Source organism: Myodes glareolus, chromosome 2 (genome assembly GCF_982192425.1).
Source record: "Myodes glareolus chromosome 2, mMyoGla1.1, whole genome shotgun sequence".
NCBI classification, from domain to species: Eukaryota; Metazoa; Chordata; class Mammalia; order Rodentia; family Cricetidae; genus Myodes; species Myodes glareolus.
This window is the reverse complement of record NC_142027.1, coordinates 40,760,594-40,781,619: the sequence shown is the minus strand read 5'-3', so window position 1 is coordinate 40,781,619 and position 21,026 is coordinate 40,760,594. Positions and strand designations below refer to the sequence as shown.

Genomic DNA, 21,026 nt, shown 5'->3' with positions numbered 1-21,026 from the left:
GAAATACAATGCTGTAATCTCTATTCCAATATCATTTAGAGAAAAACATTAAGCCTTTATTTGCTCTAATCTGAAAATAATGTAAGTCAAACACATGGAAATCTGTCAACAGTTTTAGGTAAACCTCTAGAATTAGATACATCATATTTAACTCATTACAGAAAATACTCAAACTCTCACTTGAGCAAAATCTCACAAGGCTAAGTGAAAATACAATGGACTGTGAGCAACAGGAGGCACAATTTTATGAGTCTTAAATACTGCTGAGCTTTAAAGAAGTCACTTGCTCAAAAATCAGGAAAATTGTTTGTAAAGTTGATACATTATGATCTTATGAAAACTTTAAACACAAATACAAATACATAATCAGCTAAAGACAGAGGCCACTCACAGGAGCAACATTAAAATCAAACACATAGATTCCTAATTTCACTAGTAAATTAAGCAACTTAAAAAGAACTAGACATAATATTGTATTACAGTCCTCCAGGAAGTGACTTAAATAATATATAGTAAAACATACATGTTATCAGCTGGGCAGTGGAAGCACATGCCTTTAATTCCAGCACTCGGGAAGCAGAGGCTGGACAGATAGATCTCTATGAGATCAAGGCCAATCTGGTCTACAAGAGTTAGTTCTAGCTAGGGCTATGTAACATCTAGGGCTGTTACATAGAGAAACCCTGTCTCGAAAAACCAAGAAAAAAAGAACGTACATGTTATCGAAATTGAAAACTACATTGAACAAAAATTTCTGTTTCTTTCTATCCAATGATAAACACCCTTAACTTTAAAAGATGCTACATATAATTTCTTTATCAACATTTCTTTTTGCATATCTATAATGTCAACAATATTTGTTCCTTTTAACAGCTCAGGGTAGATGAATAAACAGATTTGGACTCAAATTTATTGTCAGCTCCTCACTAGCAATGTGACCTGCATTCCATTTCCCCAGGTGAGGCGTGGAGGGACAACTGCAGGACACAGTGTCACTGCTGCTCCGCACCTCACCTGGGGAGACGGAATGGAGGGCACGTGACCAGTGAGGACGCAGAACTCAAAGGACAGCCCTGCACCCATGCACACAGGTAGCGCTAACTGGACTGAATGAGCTGCCAATTGTTTTTATTTTAAAGAGGCATGAATACGAAAGTGGCAGGTACATACTGGAGACATATAAGAGGAGTTGGAAGGAGGACATGGTAAGCAGTTAAGATCATACTTCACTGCAAACATGTATAAAATTTTCTTAAAACAAACAAACAAAACTGAGCATAGTACACATAGAGCTCTCTGGCAGTCAGCCTGGACAAATCGGTGATGCCCAGGATCAGTGAGAGAAGCCGGCTCTAACAGCCAAGTGTAGGGATTTAGAGGGAGCCATGCAATGCCAACCTCTGACCTACACAGACACACACACACACAAATACAGGCACCCACACATGCGCAAGTGTAGGGATTTAGAGGGAGACATGACCTATATACACAGGAATACACACACACACATACACGCACACATGCAAAAACCTGTGCACAAACACAAATATCTATTAGTCCACCATTTTGAAATACAGAAAATGCTGTCAATTTCTCTATAACCCACTGTACTAAACTTTTTACTTTTTTAAGTTTTAAAATAAGATCTATAAATACAAGAGTTCCAGGCAGAACACTATTCCTTATGGGCAAGTAAAACAGAGTTCAAAATAAGAAAACAGCCTCTTTAGTGAGTAGGAAAAATGTTCTTTTTTTCCTGTACTGAACAACTTGCTCATTTTCTTTTTTATTTCTTCTATTATTATTACTATTATTATTAATCATTATTTCTTTTGGTTTTTGGAGATGTGATTTCTCTGTGTAGACCTGGCTGTCCTAGAACCCACTCTGTAGACCAGGCTGGACTCGAACTCAACTCAGAGATCTGCCTGCCTCTGCCTCCTGAGTGTTAGGATTAAAGGCATGTGCTAACACAACCTGGACAACTTTCAAGGATTTAAAAATTGTTGACAAAGAGAGGTCAAATGTTATATCAAACTTCAGAGAAAAAGACGACAGCTTTTGCCTAAAACTTTTATTACAAAATAATTTCTAACCCATAATCGAGTTTTCAATTCTATTTCCAGAGGCACCTTTGTAATCAAGAACTACTCTCTTCTTTTTTCATATTTCACATGCTCTATTAAAAAAAATAAACTGAAAGGGTTCATGTTGGATCAGCCAATGTCCCAGCTCTTATTAAAACTTCATTTCTGGAAGAGGAGGACTTCACTTCTAAAACATTTCTTAGTTTTTCTAATCTCTGCTTTTACTTACACACACACACACACACACACACACACACACACACACAGGCATGCACACAATAAGTAGGCTATATAAGGAATGAGACTTCAATAACCTGTGGTCACTTTACAGGAACGTCCCTACCAGAGGCTCCCTCCCAGACACAGACACACCCGTTCCTCCATGCTGAAAGCACACTGGCCAGCGGACAGCAACTGTGAGGGCTGTACTGGGCTCGGGCAGGAGCTTGTCAGCAACCAACATCACCAGTGACCAACAAAACCAGATGTAACCCTAAAGGAAAGGTTCGGGGCAGTGCTCAGTCACTGTGCTGATTGTGACCTCTCCTCCCCATTTCTCATGACTCAAACTCCCTGCCTCTATCTCTCCTTCCTCTGGTTCCGTGAGTGCCTGTCATTTCCTATGTCTTGGGATCTTGAAATGTGCTTTGGATCACTGTTTCATTGGAGAAGGACGCAGAAAAACACTGACATTTATATGGGTGTTATCTATCTGCCCTTTCATTCAGAAAGTGCTGCGCTAGCAGGGCTGTGCTTGACTTGAGCAAGCACAAGCACACATCACATGGTATGAGCAGGAGGGGAGCAGTTGCAGCCAGAAGAATCATCTGAGAAATGGTCTGGAGGCAGAGGCCATGTGTGCTGGTGAGGCCTGAAGCTAAGGAGAGGAGCGGCCTCTTACACAGGAATCACTACAGAAAGCGCGGGCTGAGATTTCTACATTGTCTCCCATCCCCAAAGCCTCAGCAGTGGTCTGCAGCGAAGGCCCAAGTGGTGGAGCTCCCCTCTTTCTATTTTCTACTTCTATTTATGGCTTTTCTTGCTTCACAGCTTCTGTTTTCCAACTTTTCCCAGTTTCTTCTCTCCCTCTGAACCACTCGCCTGGTTTTGTCCCTGCATTTTTCTTTCAGACTAGTCAGACACGTGAGATCAGACCCAGCTGACTGGCAGTATTGAGGTAGTAACCCTGACAGCCAGAGCTGGGGCTCAGAGCCAACCTGTGTGCTCAGTCAGGTGCCAGTGCTGGGCCCAGCCTCCTGTGTATGAACATCTAGATGTCACACAGACAAAATGAGGATTTACATATGCAAAAATCAGGCGGGGGTTGTTAGTTCATGGTGGAGTGATTGCACAGCATGAATGAGGCCTTGGGTTGGGCTCCCCATCACCCAGAAAACCCCCAAAACAATGAAACGAAACACAGAAGTGCCTTGTTCTATAGACGCATGGAAGACACGTGCAGCCATGTCTAGGGTCCACCTACAATTTCTAGGTTACCACGTCCCAGATATTCTCTGCACATTAAGTCACTGCATGCAGGTGAGGGTAGGATAGCAGCTCAAGGAGGATGGACAGTAGTGAAAGGACTTCCAAGGCTATGGTCTGGTTTATAGTTTTTAAGTGCTTGACTTATTCAGTACAGTCTCAAGCAGAATACTGCCTGTGAGAAGCCTGAGAGTCGCCTGAAGCCCGGGGATGCATCCCAGAGCTCTGTAATATGATGACTCTGAAATTCCATAAATGCTCTGGGCTGATCCAGCCAGTGAGCTCGTAGGTTATGACCCTGGGTGGACACTGTCATCTCAGAGCCAACGGAGTCCTGCTGAATCTGTTAACTTATAGTGGTCCCCAACTCCACCTGGGTTCATACTCTGGATCTGGCAAAAAGCAAAGTCCAACAGCAAAAGTAAATCTAGACAGGCAGCTAGCATAAAACTGAAGGAAAACATGCACACAGAGCACATTTTATGGAGGATGAGAATGAATAAAAATTCCTTGACCCCCAGCCTGAACTGCACTGCATGCCTTTCATGCACTTCCGAAAGAGCAATCAGCCACACGGGAACATCTGAGTGACTCATTTGGAGCTGGGAATGCGTTTCTCCTCGTCCTCTTCAGATCGCTGACTGGCACAGTTCCCATCATTCCAGAGGAACATATCCGCTATTTGACCTTAGCAAATCCAGAGTGTTCCGTGTAGTGCGGCCAGGATCTCTCAGCTGACACCACACGACACAGCTTTCCTGCCTGGTCACAAGGAGATTTCCCATGACTTTAACTCAGACTGGGACTGCCATGCTTCCCCCTCTCCCAGGTTACAGACATCCCGGCCTATGGGGAAAGGAGATGTCATACCAGACCAGGGTCACAATCACACCTTCCCATTTATGGGCCTGGCTGAAGAATACACAATTTTTCAAAATGTAACTTGAACACCGTGTCTTTAAAGACGTTTGACAATGTATACATACATTTTCATGCATAGTTCTAAAATTTAAATCTAGAAATGAATAGTTCTTTCAGTATAATTAATTTGGATGTAGTGATAGACTTCTCGTAAAGTATCTGAAACTCATGTAAACATGCTATATATGTGGACCATCCTGACAGGTGACCCTATATGAATAGTTACCAGTGACTTAACAAGTCTAAGAAGCCTTTGATGGAATGAAATCCTCTTTTCTGCTGTGAAGGTTTTCTTTAAGGCCATGTATTTGTTATGAATCTTAATGTAAATATCTGATATACAGTATATCCAATATGCCAACCCTGTGAAAATGTCCTTGGACCCTCAGGTTGAGAACCGTTACTGGAGATACTTCAAAAGAAAGTCGAGAGGGCTTCTCAGGGTGACACGCCACATTTGATAAACCCCAATATCCCAGGAACACTGTAGCATCCATCCATCACCTCCCGGGCTGCCTGGAATTCTGTGATACTCCAGACCTCTCAGCTCCAGCATCACCTCTCTCTTAACTCTTCTACTTCTTCATATAGTCACCAAAACACTGTTCCTAAGCCACTAATTTTCTAATGTCCACTGGGCCTAAAAGTTCACCAGTAACTCACAATCAGTTCAGGAATGAATTGGAACTCTTCCCTGGCCCTAGGCCTTCATTCACTGTACTCATCCTTCCAAAGTTCTCTCTTACATCCTGAATTAACACATCGAACATACATCTCTAAACACACCTTATTCGCATAAAGGTTTCTCAACTTTGGCACTGTGAGAATCTGTGGGCTCTGACATTCTTTACTACTACTACTGTTGTTGTTATTGTTTGTTGCTGTTGGTGGCGGTGGTGGTATGTGCGCGCACATGTGCACATCAGAGGACAACCTAAGGGAATCAATTTCCTCCTTCCACCATGTGCATCCTGGGGATTGAACTCAGGTCATCAGGCTTGGCAGCAAGGACTTTTACCAACGAGTTGTCCTAGTGGCCCATCCTGTTATTCTTCATTGTTGGGGAGACCTGCACAACACAGGGTTACAGCAGGATTTCCTGGCTTCTACCCACTAGATATCAGTAGATCCACGTCCCCTGAAATATCAACAATCCAAAACATCTCCAGATGGTGTCACGTGGATAAAGACTACCTTCAGCTGAGAACCTATGGCTTAATCTCTCAACTTCACCCACTAACGTGGGCCAATCTCTTGCTATAAAATAACCTCTGTTTTCCTTTCATGCAGTCTGTCTACCCTGGAAACTTTTCACTCCAGTGACTGTGAACAGGAGCCTCAGCTACACCAGCATCTGTCCTGTGCAGTCCTCTGTACTCCAAGGAGGGAGAACTGACCAAATGACTCTTTAATGGATATCTGAGTACTTAATCTGGTCACAGTCTAACAACGCTATTTATCTCTATGCTACCTTCCCTACCAGACTGCCGACTCTGGGTGTTGGTATGGGGGCCTCCGGCTACTATATGCTGTGTTTATCACAATACACCTAACAAAGGAGGCACTCAAAAATAATGGACTCAATGGATGAAATAGGAAAAGTAATCCAGGTATAGAGGTATACACATTCAATCCCAGCACACAGAAGGCAGAGGCAGGAAGATCTCTGGGAGTTCTAGGCTAGCCTGGTTTACAGAGTGAGTTCCAGACCAGTCAAGGCTACACAGAGAAAGACTGTCTCAAAAACAAAAGGAAAATAAAAACTGAAAAATACAGATACTTTATAATAATCACCGCAGGCAAGAAAAACAGGCAAGTCCTGTTCAGTGGGATACTCTCAGGTGCTATGACATCAGGCTCTATCAGAAATCATGTCTCATTTTTATGAAAATATAAAACAGGTACGAATTAATGTTACGAAAGCAAACTCACAGCTTGTAGGTACCGGAAAGACATGATGGGGCCACTCAATGCCCCACAAACACTGCTATCTTCAAAGTCTCCTTCTTCAAGTAGGAATTGCTGGCCTTTGAAATGTTCCTTTTCATAGGCAACCCACCTAGAAAAACAGGAGACTCAAGTGAGCCACTGATAAAACTAGTTTTAAGAAAGCAAAAGAGAAAAGTACGATGACAAGGAACAATGTTATTTGTCTAGTATTCAAAATGACCTTGTTTGTTTTCAGGCACAAAGATGGGCAAATGGTACACATCTCGTGGATCAATAATTTTTATAGTGTGGAAACGTTTCCCAACAAAAGGTTAATTGTAGCATTGCAACAGAGCAAGCTCATTAAGTGTTTGTGAAATGACTAGTACCGTGTCTCACCATGGTCAGAGAATAATTTGCCAAGTAGAAATAATGCAAAGAACACATAGCCAGTGAGAGAAGTTTCAAACCCGCACTGAAATCCAAAGAAATCATTTTCAATACACCGATTAAGCCCTTCTCGAAACAAGAAAGGACTATTTTATTAATCATTTACTCAGGGTGTAAGCCAAAGGAACCCTTCACCCAGCTGCAGATAAAAAACAATACAGGGAGGTTTCCCAAAGAGAAACTGGGAAAGACTACTGAGCTGGAATCCTGTATGTATGAAATGTCTGCCTGTAAATACTTATGGGTGGGAAAGCTTCATCCTAGCGTCTTATCAGTACTCATCGTGGAAACAGGAAGCATTTCTGCGGAGTACTTTCCAGGGACACAAGCTTCCTGAGTTCTACTCTCACAGAATCGGGAGACACTGATAAGCTCTACAGGCTTTTAGACTCCACTGGGAACCTTATGCTTTTAGAAAGATTACACCACGGCACCTAATGCAATGTGAGCAAAGAGGACTCATAAAATGCGCTGCCCCCCCCCCCCCAAAAAGTAGCCTTTACCTGGATAATGAAGTAAAGGTGGGACCTTCCAAAGGGATAGCCTGCAAGGCTGACTATTCTTACCCTCCAAAATAGGGACTTTCAGATTCAGAAACTTGAAGGAAAAAAAAAGGAATCCCAAGAAGGATGTCTATTATTATTATTAATTATTCTTTCTCCACCGATCTGAAGCAGTGTGTATATATAAAACCAAACTCTTTTCACACAGCACAAAGTACTACACTTGTGGCCATCCATCTGTTTCTAGGTATATGCAATGCTAGGGAGTAGAATTCCACAAGACGCCCAAAGAGCCTATAAACATTCTAGTACGTTTTAGTGAGTTTGAAATACAGACAGTATTAACATGATGATTATATTCTTAAACTATAATGTAAAAACTTAACACAGTCTAAGTTTTCTTTTGTATCAAGGAAGTTATCCGAAGCCCATTTTGAACTATATTTGACTGAGAAAAATAATGAAGAGTACCAAGACTTTAATGTTAAAAGATGAATTAAGGGTTTTGTTTCTATTGGTTTTGCTTTGTTTTTTGTTTTGGCTTTTGGAGACAGGGTTTCTCTGTGTAGCCCTGGTTGTTCTGGAACTCACTCTGTAGACCAGGTTGGCCTTGGACTCACAGAGATTCTCCTGATTGCTGGGATTAAAGGCGTGTGTCACCACAGCCTAGCAAGATCATCAGTTTTACTGACCTCAGATTCCTCAAGGTGGGACAGGGATGAAAAAGGACCCATATTCTCCATAAATAAAGCTAAACAGCTAAAAAGCCAAGAAATGAAACAAGTGTTGAAAAACAATCAAGTTAGCTTGTCATTTCTAAGTGTGGGCATCGTGTTTTTCTCCTGACTGTCACATAAAACTGAAAGTGTGTATTCTCTATCACAGGCCAATCTTTGACGCTTTTTAAAAAAGCAATTGTAAGAAATAACGGTATTCATCACACTAAATTTTAGCAGATGACTCTTCAGGCAGACAACCAGTTTTAAATCCATCTAGGTAAAAACATTTAGGTTAGGTCTTAGGAGGAAAAACAGACAAAAACCTTCTATAGCAGAGTTTTAGCAATATACATGTGTGTCCACAAATCAGGGAACATTATAATAAACACAATATTACAAATAAACACAATAGACTAAGAACGTATCTACTCAACTTTATCTGTCCTTTCAACACCAAGTAACACTTTTAATTTAGGGATAAGGAACTAAATGATTATCGGCATACCAGACCAAGTATCAATATGACCTACTTACTAGTATTAGAGTTTTCTCCTATTCTCATTAGGCTGGTATGGCAACCATACCAGCCTAATGTGTTAGTTCGTACCACAAACTGCGAATAGAGAACCATAGGTGACTGTAGACAGGTTCACACCTATGGATATTTTAAAAGCATCGTTTGCTAGAGGGCATTAACAAGTTTCATCAGTGCTTGGTATTAAAATGAACCACATTCAAAACAACCACTGTGTGAAGGGATCCATGAGAATGTTTTTGGATGGATCCCGGCACGGGCCTCTCCACAGCAAATCTGCTATCAGCCAAGTTTCTACTTGGTGTTTTTACCCTCACAAGAACACAAAACAGGCAAAGACCAGCCTGGTTACAAATTTCTTAGGACTTTTGCTAGAGTAATGCCGATTGAGGCTGGGGTCGCAGTGAAACCCCTGTGTTTATATTTAATGGTTTTTGGACAGTTTCATCCAAAGTACTTCCAGGACAGGAGACTACAAATGTCAATCTTTGACTCTGAGATCACAGAGCTTACTCTGTTACTTTAATGAGATAACTCACTACCAAGGCCCTTAGAGCATAAGTTAACCAATATTAATAGGTCAACAGAACAGCAGATTAAGAATCCAGGCCTTCCCCCAAGCTCATAGTCTGTAAAAAATAGAAATTTACCTTGTAATTCTTCTATGGTATTTTAGAAATGCTAGGTATTGAAATTTTACATTAAATACATAGTATAGTTTCTATTTCAAAATCTTGAAAACCAGTAAGTCTTTAAAACCAATAAGTAGGGCCAATCACTATTAAGTTGTGTATTTTACTTACTATATGACAGAAAGAAGATAGATTAAGGTTAAGGTTGGCTGACTTTGTCTTCTTTAGCATATTGTTTGAGCTAATTGCAAAAAGTAGGCTAATAAATCATGTATTGAAAATGTGACACTCACACTCCACCAATGACACGAATTGATCCAATGCCATGGAAGTCCTTATCACTTTTTAAAAACTTAGGGACAGAATCTATGTGTTCGCTAAATTCTTTGGTATGTCCATGGAAGTGAGGTTTTTCATAAAGGATAACCTGAAAGACACGAAATTGTTATTTAACGTATTCATATTGTACCATGGATAGACTTTAGTGGCATTAGAGACAAAACATGAATAGGGTGTAACATGTGCTTTCAAAGTTAATTTTATGACAGAAAACAGCATTTGACATTCACCAAGTATGTCTGTGCCATCATCATTCTTTGGGCCGATCATTTCTTCTCGAGCTTCTTTCACATTAGTGGGCCTGGCTATTATTACATTTTCCTGGTTACCCAAACGCTAGGACCACTGTGTAGGCTAAACTGCCTTATAGCTGGTTCTGGAATTTTCTTTGTATCCTCTTGTGTTGTGAATTCAACTCACATCCCACCTGCAGGAAGCAGGTAGGCAGTGGAGAACTATTAACACAGGGCTCTCTACTGTTCTGATGTCTTTACCTTTCAGGTACCCCCCTCCCCTAAATCCATGGCTGTGGTAACAGTGTGGATCCCTCCATACCTCACCCTTCTTCCTTCCTGTGGCTAATGGAAATTATCTGTATACAACTAAAACCAAAGATCTTGGTGATAAATGCCTAGGCTTAAGTATATAAAACTGTTAAAACTTATACCTTGTTTCTTAAAAAACAAAAACAAAAACTTATGACATTATAGACTAAAAAACACTACACACTAGCTTTTCACAGGAAGCTATAATAATCATAGATATGTTATGAAGTTAACATATACAAATATTATACACACAGTGAAGTTTTATTCCGGTTTATTTGCTGCATGGGATGATCGTAAAGTAAAAAGCAGTACTCATGAACAAGCTCTTATGACATCACCAATGTTAATTAATTTCTAATTGGCAAGTTGTGATTACTTAGGAAAATCAGTCTACTCAGAGGCCTACAATGTGTCAAAGTGCAAACGCCCCAGGATAGCTCAGCCTTTCACACTCAAGCCGTGACTCACAACACTTGGAGGCGGCAGCAGGAGTCACATGAGAGAGTGTCACAGGTAATTCTACCTTTATTAGTTAGATCAGCCGCCTGCAACCTTTGCTGCATTTTTAGTCACCTGGGAAACTTTGAAGACTTTCTGGCCTCATTCAGAATCACAACAGCATACTTGAGAAGGGAGACAAGGCTCAAGTTTTCTTAAGACTCAGATGACCCCAGCGTGCGCTCCGGGTGTAAGACATGCACTGAGCCATGCGAGTTTTAAACGAATCCATCCGTGTGACTGAGAAAATCACAGTCAATTCTGTAACTTGTGATGTGGAGGAAGAAGGGGACTGGAGGCATGGCATCTTACTTTGTGAAAAGCGAGGATGGGTGTCGTCCTCCATACCCACCTCTGGCTGGAGGGGCTACTTCCTATCTTTGAAGGCTGTTTGCACCTTTGACCACAGGACATATTTTTCGTCCGATCTCTCCTCACCCATATTTGTAATTTTTTTCCTTTTCTAACATGCTTGACCCTGTCACTTCTGCCACCCAGTTTGCATTGCCTCTACCCTCCCTTTCAGGCACTCAAACTTGCAAACTGACAGCTCCAATAGGAGCTAGCCCTTTCTAACTCCTCTACATTGACCTCTTTCCAAGCATTGTTCTGAGTCCTGCTGAGCTCACTTGAATTCACTTGAGTACCCAGCTTCAGTCTCAGCATGGAACGAAAATCAAACCAGCCTCCTTCTGACAGTGGGTCTGCGGGAGATGGCAGCACAGACCTCCGAGCCTGTAAGCCATCTTCACTCCCCATTCACAGTCACAGATGGGGCCCTCAGTAAACCTTCCACACAGTCACTTCCAACTCCTACAGCCTCCAATCATTAGGACGGTCTCATATCAAAGTATTAAAGATTCGTGTTCAGACTTCTGAGCTGGGCTACAGTTCAAGACTTACCTTTAAGTTCATAGGCATTTCCACTTTCAGTCCGCCCTAAAGATGACAAGATATTTAAAAGAACAATGTAAATACATAAGAAGGGGAAAGGTAACCAAGTTATGTGTAAGTTACAAAAATCTCATTAGCTAAGACAATGCAGCAGTCAAATTTTAACTATAGTAAATTCAGAACCCTACAGTAGTCAAAACCAAGTCAGACTGACTGACCTATATGAGTAGGGACAGGGCAAGACGTTTTTAAAAGCTGTCAGATCAGTAATCAAAGGACCTTTACACAAACACAACCAATTAAAGGTTAAATTGCAGCTGTAGAGTACCCCAAATAGAAGGATGGGACTGCTAAAAGCTCCAGAAGACACCCTAGGCAGGGCACCTTTCTAAGGCCGGTATTCAAACGCATCCCCTATGTCAGTCAGGCTGTCTAAATTAGGACACTGCACCATCTCCACACCTCCTCCCCCCAGTTCCGCAACACAGCTCATCATACCGAAAGCCCTTGTCACATCGAGACTGTACAGTATAAAAAGTAACATCAGTCTCACAAAAGCCTTCACTACATAATGTTAAAGTGTTAAAAATGCTACTCCACGTTGTGATGTTGCTTAAAGTTTCTGCATTTGTCCTTGTTTCCATTTTCCAAGGCACAGGACCAAGCATATTTTATCATATAGCCTGCACTTAATCGAACAGCTTGCTCTTCAAAAAAAAAAAAAAATAAGTAAGCTTGCCACAGAGATGCTGCAGGCACTTATTTAATCTTTAACACGGTAAACAGTGAAAGAGCAGCCAATTTATTATTAATGCTGAGTTTACTATCCATTACTAAACTGGAAGAGACAATCTCCTACAACTAATTTTCTAATTAGCATCAGCAAGAAAAACTCCAGATTTTAATCAATATTTAAAATTTCATGGAATGCTTATTTTTTTAAAAAAAAATTCTACATATTGCCTGCCAGAGTTCTAAGTAAATGCAAACGTTCTGTAAAACATGAACACACAATATACAATGTGCCAATTCAGTGGTGCATGCTTTCATGTCTTGAGACTGAGGGCTCTCAGCAGTGTTTCCTCTGCGGGGGTGGGTGCCAGGGAAGAGGAGAGCCTCGGGTTGAACCTGCTTACCATTTGAAGAGGATGCAGTGATTTCATTTCTGCTGCAGAAATCTCAAAGAGCCCCTGGTCCTCCTCCAAAATTGTAGCTTGCCCCTTAAAATTAATATCTGGGTAGGCCAGCCAACTAGACAAGGTACAAATGGTTGGTTACAGTATGATAATAATACTTCAGTTTGGCTCTATAAGAGGAAAGGGGGCCATCAAAAAATTCCAGGATTACACTAATAAAATGTAGCAAAATAATTAGCATATGATGAGGAACAGTCACATGTTCTTAAGTGCTTACATTCATGTACTCTCTACCATATGGTAGAGTATTGTGAATTAATTGCTGCCCTAGAATTTTCTAAGACCTAAAACGTGCGGTACCTTTAATGTCAGTAGAAAATAACTTAGAAAGCAACACTCAACAGCCAACCTTTGCTTGCAGCTAGCCCCACAGGGTGGATCACTCATCAACAAGGCAAGAATGACTCACCTTGGCCTTTCAGGAACAGGGAAATAAAACACAAAGCAGTGGTTATGCTGCTTTGGGAAATGGTCAACTGAAAGAATCAACAGCTAACACAAGCCAGACATCCTTCAGGATCCAAGTTTCTAAGTCAGGGACATGTTTTTACTTCCCAGTTCCCAAATGTGTTAGATAAAAAGACAATGTGATCCATCTATCAAGAAGGCTGGGGACTCTGTCCCTGCTCCTAGGAGTCATACATCAAAGCCTTAATTGGATCCAAAGAAGGACAGCATTGGTTTTAAACCAGGAAGTAGTCTTTCTTGGGTATCCGGAAGCATAAACAACACTAACTAAAACGTCAGAATTCATAGGTCATCTACTGAAACGTGAAGCGAAAAGGTTAACTGGTGGCCATTAATGGCTACAACTGAGAAAAGCCGACACATACACGCCCGACTTCACCATGAAGGACGCAGACTTGGGGATGTTCAGTTCTTCCAGGTTGGGCACAGCTCGATGAATGTAGATAGGGCAGCACCCAGGGTCGGACTCGGGGTACAGCTCTATCTCCGGAATGCTGCAATCCTGGAAAAGAAAAACAGCCTTTGAAATCATCTAGAGACACACAGGCTAGTGTTGTAAACACCCTGGACACATGGTCACAATGCTTTCATTGTGCACTGGGAAGTCTCCATGAAGCAACACAAGGGAGAAACTGGTGATCCTTAAGCAAATTTTTTTAAAAAAAAAAAAAGCTTTCCTTGGGAATCGAATGAATAATGTAACAATCACATGAACGTTGCTGGAAAAACTACTGTCTTGCTTTCTTTTCTTTCTTTTTTTTCTGCTTCATTTTTAAAATACTTGTCCCGCTAAGAATGACTCAGTTACTAAACGATTTGAGAGCCAGAGGTCTGCAAGCTTCCTTCTCAGGAGCCTAACAAAGCCCAAAGGGAGGAAAGGACTTAAATAAAAGCTGATCTCCTGGGGGACATAAAAAATAAATAATGGAGAGGCACTGCCCCTCTGGTGTGTTTATCTAATTTTCATCAACAAAGGAGAAGGAACTAGAGGTGAGGGGAAAGGAAATGTGTTTTCCTACTTGTGGGACTCTTATTTGTTCAGTGCAAGTTGGCTCGATGATAAAAGGTATTATGAAATTTGACTCTGTCCCAGCCTTTAAAGATGGGACACCAACTGTCAGACCTTCCTTTAAAACTACACTTGCCTGGCTCTTTTTAATCTACTTCCACTTCTGGTACAAGCTGCAGTAACAATCGCAACCCACAACTACGGGTCAGGCGAGAGCACCTTCAAACCCTGGACTGCTAGGAGCACCACTCCCTGGATCAGTGCACAGCAGATTGCTTCTTGGTTTTGGTTTTCTACAGTACCAGGACCCACACACACTTTCCAGAGCTCTGCAGTCACACCCAACACTGGCCTCTGCAAGTTTTATACGTGCTGCTCATGATGCATCTAAAGAGACAGCCTTCTTTATCAAGGGGAATTTCTTATAATATCTAACAATCTCTTGAATGATGTTTTAAAAAACTGTCTTTTCTTAAGGAATTAGAATCACAATGATTTTTCCCTTTTCCAAAATCATAGATACCATTCTGTTCAAACAGACAACCTCAGAAACTCAAGAGTGCTTAATCATACAAATCAAGTTTCAGTAACCTAATTCTTACCTCTATTGCTTGAAATACAAATAAATGCATTTTAATAAAAATGAGTACATGCAACAATCATCAGAGATACCACTAACTACAGACTGAACGACTTCCTTTTAATTAGAGGGTTTACTATTTTAAATTTTTTAAACTTTCCACATTTTGAGTTTTCAATTGTTCTCAATTACAAATGAAGTAACTTAAGATACTAACTAGAATATGCTGTCCTAGGGAATTAAGTACTCAACAGGTTTTATTAGTCAAAATGTGTTATCACCATTGTCTTTCAAAAAATGAGGCAATTTAAGGAAGAAAAAGAGTCTTACTCTAAACAAACTACGAAAGTACTAGCAGGGCGTGTATATTATGTATAATTATGACATGTGGATTGTGATGTTTTCCTTCAGATGTACTTCTAAAACCAAGCAAATGTGTACATCTCCTTTTCAGAAATCAGTCATAAATTGCAGTAAACTAAAGCAGCACAGCCTAAATGGCCTTTAAAATAGGAAAGTTTACGTCCTTCTGAAGCTTTACACTTTACAATTAGGCAGAAATACAAAGAAGAGTCACCTGTCAATCTTCAACGGTCTGTGGTGTGCTGTTGATAAGAGAGCACTGCTAATGCTACCTCAAGTGCTGTGGTCTTAATGGTCCCCCGGGGAGCGGAGGAACAGTCGTGGAATACAGAACTAAATGTCTCCCACAAACAAGTTTCCTCTGCATTGTGTTGCGCAAACAATGTCTGGGTGGTGGACTTTAAAAGGGAAAAGGCTAAGAGACATTCGTGTCTACAGTAACACAGAAGGAAATGGCGAGGCCGCCAAAGCATAATGACAGCTCAAGAAAACGATGAGAACAAAAGGGAGAAGCCTTTCATCCTCACATACGACAAGTGCAATATTCACTCGAGGCCTGAAAGAGATCCCACTAAGCTGTCTTTGGGGGTAGTATTCACAAAAACAGTCATATTTTCAAGACTCGTATAATTACTGATGGGCTTTTGCAGTCAAACTCTTACAACTAGAGGGTCCTTTACTGTAACTTAGCAACGATAAACGATGACTCAAAAGTGTGCAGGCTTTATTCAATACTTTTCCAATCATGCTATATTTTACAAATGTATCTTGGTAAAGTCTCAATGATTAATATATGTAAGTTAATGTTATAGAGGAGAAACAGTAAGAATGAATTGTAGTTAATAAAAAAGGGTAAAAAGGATGATCAGGTTTTCTCCATCTTATACAAGACGCCTTTACTCTAACAACAATATCTCTTCAGGGTTCACTAATGTCAGCATTAACCCTAGTCATTTCTGGCCAGAATGAAAAGATCGGACCTTTGAAATGGATGTACAAGGAATAAATAGTAAACAAGGAAATTTACAACACTGGCTCTGATTTCAGAAAAGACTGCATTGGACTCACTGTGCTGTCACCCCCAACCCCAGTCACTTTCATTGGCTGCAAATAATGACCCTTAAATAGAATCGACACATGCTGAACACTGACAGTCCCTGACGCATTTGCTCAATCAAGTGAAGATATCATTAAATCAGGACCTTAAGTTCAGGGGAGAGCAACTAAAATCAAGATGATGAAACAAGGTAACGCTGGCTGAGACGAGTCTAGGCAGGACAAGAGCTGCCACAAGAAAGACGATATCCCTAGGCAGAATTCTGACAGAGCTGGAGGAGAAAGGAGTTCCACGCCTGAGTCTCACTTCCTAAAATATTGCTACATTTTCTGCTTGAGGTTTAATAGTTTCATTTCCTCCCATACTAAAAGTTGGTTTGTGAAGACATGTGATCAATCACACTACAGCTGAAAAAAATGACTCAATGAATAAACAATGGAAGAGAGAAAAAATGTGAGCACGACTCATTCTTTCTTATAACATATTCAAGCAAAAGGTAGATGTGCAAATATGCATTTAAATTTCTATACTCAGCAGATTAAATTTGTTTGATCGCGCTCTTGTTTGATTTAGTAGAGTTGTAAGACTGGCTGGCTGCCAAACCTTCTCCACTTTTCCCGCACTAGGTTTGGCAGGAAGGCACAAAACCACAAGCTATGCAAATCCCAAAGATTCCACCTACACGTTAATGATTCATCTGAGGAAACTTTTCCTAGGTTTGATGATTAAATGACCACTTAAATTGGCTTTGCAGACACTGTCACAGGTAGTTCCAAACATGAAAGAAGACACTGTCTTCTCTGCCATGGACCCATTAATGCTCTCCCACTTGTTTGAACAAAGAGGCTCTGCCAAGCCTCACTCATCCACCACGCTAATTCTTGTTCATCTGTTCAAGATTCTAACTCAGATACACCTTATTTTGGTGGTGCCTTTTCCCTGCATGCCCCAGGGGTCCCCTGAGCGTACTTCCCAAGTCAAATACTTCTCCAGACTTCCAGCAACTAGAAATAAGACTCAAAGACTGCAATATATCTATTCCACTGCTTCCTACAGTCATCAGATCTATAAGCAGTCACAAATACTTGTTAGATATAAATTTGTTTGTAGTTCTGATTCATATGTAATACATACAGACACATAATGATAACTTGGGTATTTCTATATACTACCTTTAATTTTTCTCTACAACTATCAAAAGTTTCATACATGGAGCAAACCATGAAATATTTCTACACAACTGGTAGCTTTTAAAATTTTCTTCAGAACTTCATACTTGAGCACTGAATATAGATCCCTTCTCCCACTCCAACTCCTCCTGTGCTCCTCAACCTCCCAGATTCATTATCTCATTCTCTTAAGTACTATTGTTATATGCACATGCACGCGCACGCGAACACACACACACACACACATACACACACACACACACACACATCCTCCATATCTATGGTCACCACATTAGTAAGTACACCGTATCCTGTCTTATGTTTTGATGAAATGGAGACGGGATCCTGTTCTTATCTGAGGTCTGCCCTGATCAGTAATCACTCCTACTCTAGCCAACACAGAGCCTTGTCGTGGAATAATATTATTTAACTGTGTAAAGGTGTGTTATTTTTATGTTGTGAAATATCACTTTAACTATGTAAAGGTGTGTTACATTTGTTTATGCTGGACGTGTTTAACGGTGTAAAGAGATGTTGCCTTGCCTGTCCAAGGCACCTGACTGGTCTAGTAAAAAACCGAATGGCCAATAGCTAGGCAGAGGAGGGAAAGGCAGGGCTGGTGGGCAGACAGAATAAGTAGGAGGAAGAATCTAGGCTTGAGAGGAGAGAGAATGAAGAAAAAAGAAAGAGTTGCCATGAAAGATATACAGAATGAAAGAAAGGTAAAAAGTCCCAAGGCAAAATGTAGATGAAGAGAAACAGGTTAAATTAAGTTATAAGAGCTACTGGGACAAGCATAAGATAAGGTTGAATATTCACAACTAGTAAGTCCTCGTGTCTTTATATGGGAGCTGGTAGCAAGCAGCCCAAAAGAAAGCCTGCTGCAGAGACTCTGTGTTGGAAGACCTCACTCATCTTCAATAAGTCTCTAACAGAAAATTGAACAGCAACACTTTCCTCTCCCAATTTTTCCTTCTCTAACATGTCCCAGCACATTTACATATATACATACCCACCCACATACAGGCAAACACGCAAGCAAACACAGTACTAAGTAGCAGTACGTAAGTTAGAACAAGATAGATTTGGAACTACTACCTTTTTCTTAAATATTCCTACAGTGATTATACCTAGCATTACATCCATGTCAAATACATATATATAAAGTTATCATTCAAAATTATTAAATTTTATAAATCTGCTTTTTAAATTTTAAGTTATCATTTGTTTAAATATCTGATATGTATAAATTTAAATATGAAGATTAATACATTAGACAAACTATTTCTTAGCAGTGTTAGGCCACAGGACAACTTTACTACTTGATTAAAACCAAAATACAGTGGCAAATGAATGGCTATATTACCTTTAAGACACGCTTGATAGAGCCCAGGACAAAGTTTCTTTCTGGGTGCTTCTTGTTCTGAAGAAGCCAATCCCGATTTAAGACCTTTTCCCCTTCTTCCAAAACACATTTCTGACCTTGGAAATGGGGCTTCTCATATAAAATCCAGCTGAATAAACAGAAGCACAAGGGGTTAGTGAGTCGACATCTCTAAGAAAAAGTACTGAGTAGGTCACAGATCACTGTATGTATTTTTTAAAGCTAGGTTAGCTCCTGCTATTAGCATATAATGGTACTTTAGAAATAGCAATACAGAGTAACTTATGTTTAAAAATATCTCTACAAATTAGAAATGAAAATACTGAAAATTGGAGGGGACTCAAGACATATCCCAGCAGTCAAAAGCATTTGTTGCTCTTGCAGAGGACCTGACCTCAGTTTCCAGAACCCACATGATGGGTCACGATCATACATAATTCCAGTAACACCCTCATCTGACCGCCACAGGCACCACGCATGCATGTGGTGCACCTACATACATGTAGCCAAAGCACTCTGACATATGAGATGAAAAATTTTAAATAAAATTTAAAACATTAAACACTGTATTACAACAGAGATCTGAATATGTATTTATACAAATATACTTTAATATGTCATATACATAAAACCTTACATTTATATAAAAATAATTTAAGGATGCCAAGTTATGTTTCTGTCTTAATTGTTCTATCACTGGGTACTACAGACATGAATCCATTTTCTTTCATGAAGACAAGACTACACCACATTGTTTACAGCCCACATACTGGCCCGGGCTAACCTAAACACTGGACACGAGAACTCTGGCTCCAGTTTATCCACGGGGCAGTGTCCATAATAACAAAGGAGGTTTTCCATCATTTTCCTACCACACTAGGAATTCAACTACACAAATGGCTCCATGTAGCCTTCACATTCCATAGCTTCCCACAACTCTGAACTCATTTTTTTCAAAGTCATGTTTCATTCAACTTGTCTTGCAACTCTATTTAGATAATACTTCAATTGTAAAATAGCACTGATGGTATACATTGGATCTTGCAATCCAATGCAGGCATTAAATACTAAAAATAACCTATATAGCATACCATAGTAAATAAAAGGACTAAACTATAAAACACTATTAATCCTTCAAATATTCTAGTAAATTGAGGGAAAGGTTTATGACTTTAATAAATGCTACAAAGGATAACTATAAGAAGCCATGGTTAGTTCTAAATAATAGGCTGTAACATTTCAAAAAAGGTTCTTACCAGCCCCTTACAACTTTTATCAGTGCCCCATTCGGGAAAGACCATGTTGTAGCATCAGGAACATTACAGTAGACTTCTTGTTTATATTTACTTCCATGGAGATCATAGATAATCATCTGTAACATAAAGTAAATAGGTGGGCATAATGACTAATTTTAAGAATGCATAAAGAAGTTAAGAATGTCATAGAACATAAACAATAAACTCCCCTGCATGAGTAAAGCTAATGTTTTCAGTAATTATTGCAGATGTTAAATTCTTAAGTTTAAAAAAAGATTAAAAACTCCCACTAAGTCAGTCAAAAGTATTTGCCTTCAATTCCACACAAGCCTGAAAGCAACCAGAGTTTCAGCGTTTATATCAGCCCACAAGAGAACAATATGCTTACCTTTCCAGGCCTTGGGTTACACCTCAGAGTTTGTGTGTCAACATTCTGAAATAGTAAAAGTGGAACAACTAAGATATAGCAGGGAAAAAATATATATGTCTACACACAGAGTCCATTCTCCACAGTCATAAGCCCAATTTGTCACGCACTGACTAGATAACCATGCCATGTATACATGCTTCTATAGTCTAGGAAAACAAACTGTAAATATAGAAGAAAGTATCATAATGTCCCTGCTTTCAAGAAATGCACAGCTCGGAAGGAACTAATAGATGATCACACCCCAAGAACGACTGAAAACATGGTCATGGCAGCAGCAGGGAGGGGAGGGAGGGAGGCTGCGGGCTGGCGAGGCTCTCTTAAAAGAACAGGATTTTAAACAGTGAAAAACTGGAGTACGTAACAGTGAGAAATATTCCCAGATGAGAGCCACCTTGATTGTTCCTTGGTGTGGAAGCTTGGAGAACAGTCAGAAGTAGGGAGACAAAGTAGAAAACGCAGAAACCAGATTTTGTATTTGTGAAGAGGGTCTAATGTATTTGGTAAGCAGTAGACACCAGAAAAAACAAAATTTCATCTAATACCGTCGTTTATTTTTAAATCATGTTGGTTTTTA

The 21,026-nt window shown here is 40.2% G+C and overlaps 1 protein-coding gene across 1 annotated transcript in view; it reads right to left on the bottom strand.

The window, feature by feature from the left end:
• The window catches only part of Crybg3 (crystallin beta-gamma domain containing 3), a 108,598-nt gene that overhangs the window by 35,510 nt on the left and 52,062 nt on the right, over positions 1-21,026 (bottom strand). Inside the window, exons 5-12 of the mRNA XM_048422732.3 lie at positions 20,411-20,455; positions 20,023-20,138; positions 18,749-18,896; positions 13,570-13,706; positions 12,677-12,791; positions 11,550-11,585; positions 9,555-9,688; positions 6,426-6,552 (exon numbers count right to left, since the gene is read on the bottom strand). Coding sequence (XP_048278689.3) covers positions 6,426-6,552; positions 9,555-9,688; positions 11,550-11,585; positions 12,677-12,791; positions 13,570-13,706; positions 18,749-18,896; positions 20,023-20,138; positions 20,411-20,455 — 858 coding nt within the window. The remainder of the gene's footprint in view (positions 1-6,425; positions 6,553-9,554; positions 9,689-11,549; positions 11,586-12,676; positions 12,792-13,569; positions 13,707-18,748; positions 18,897-20,022; positions 20,139-20,410; positions 20,456-21,026) is intronic.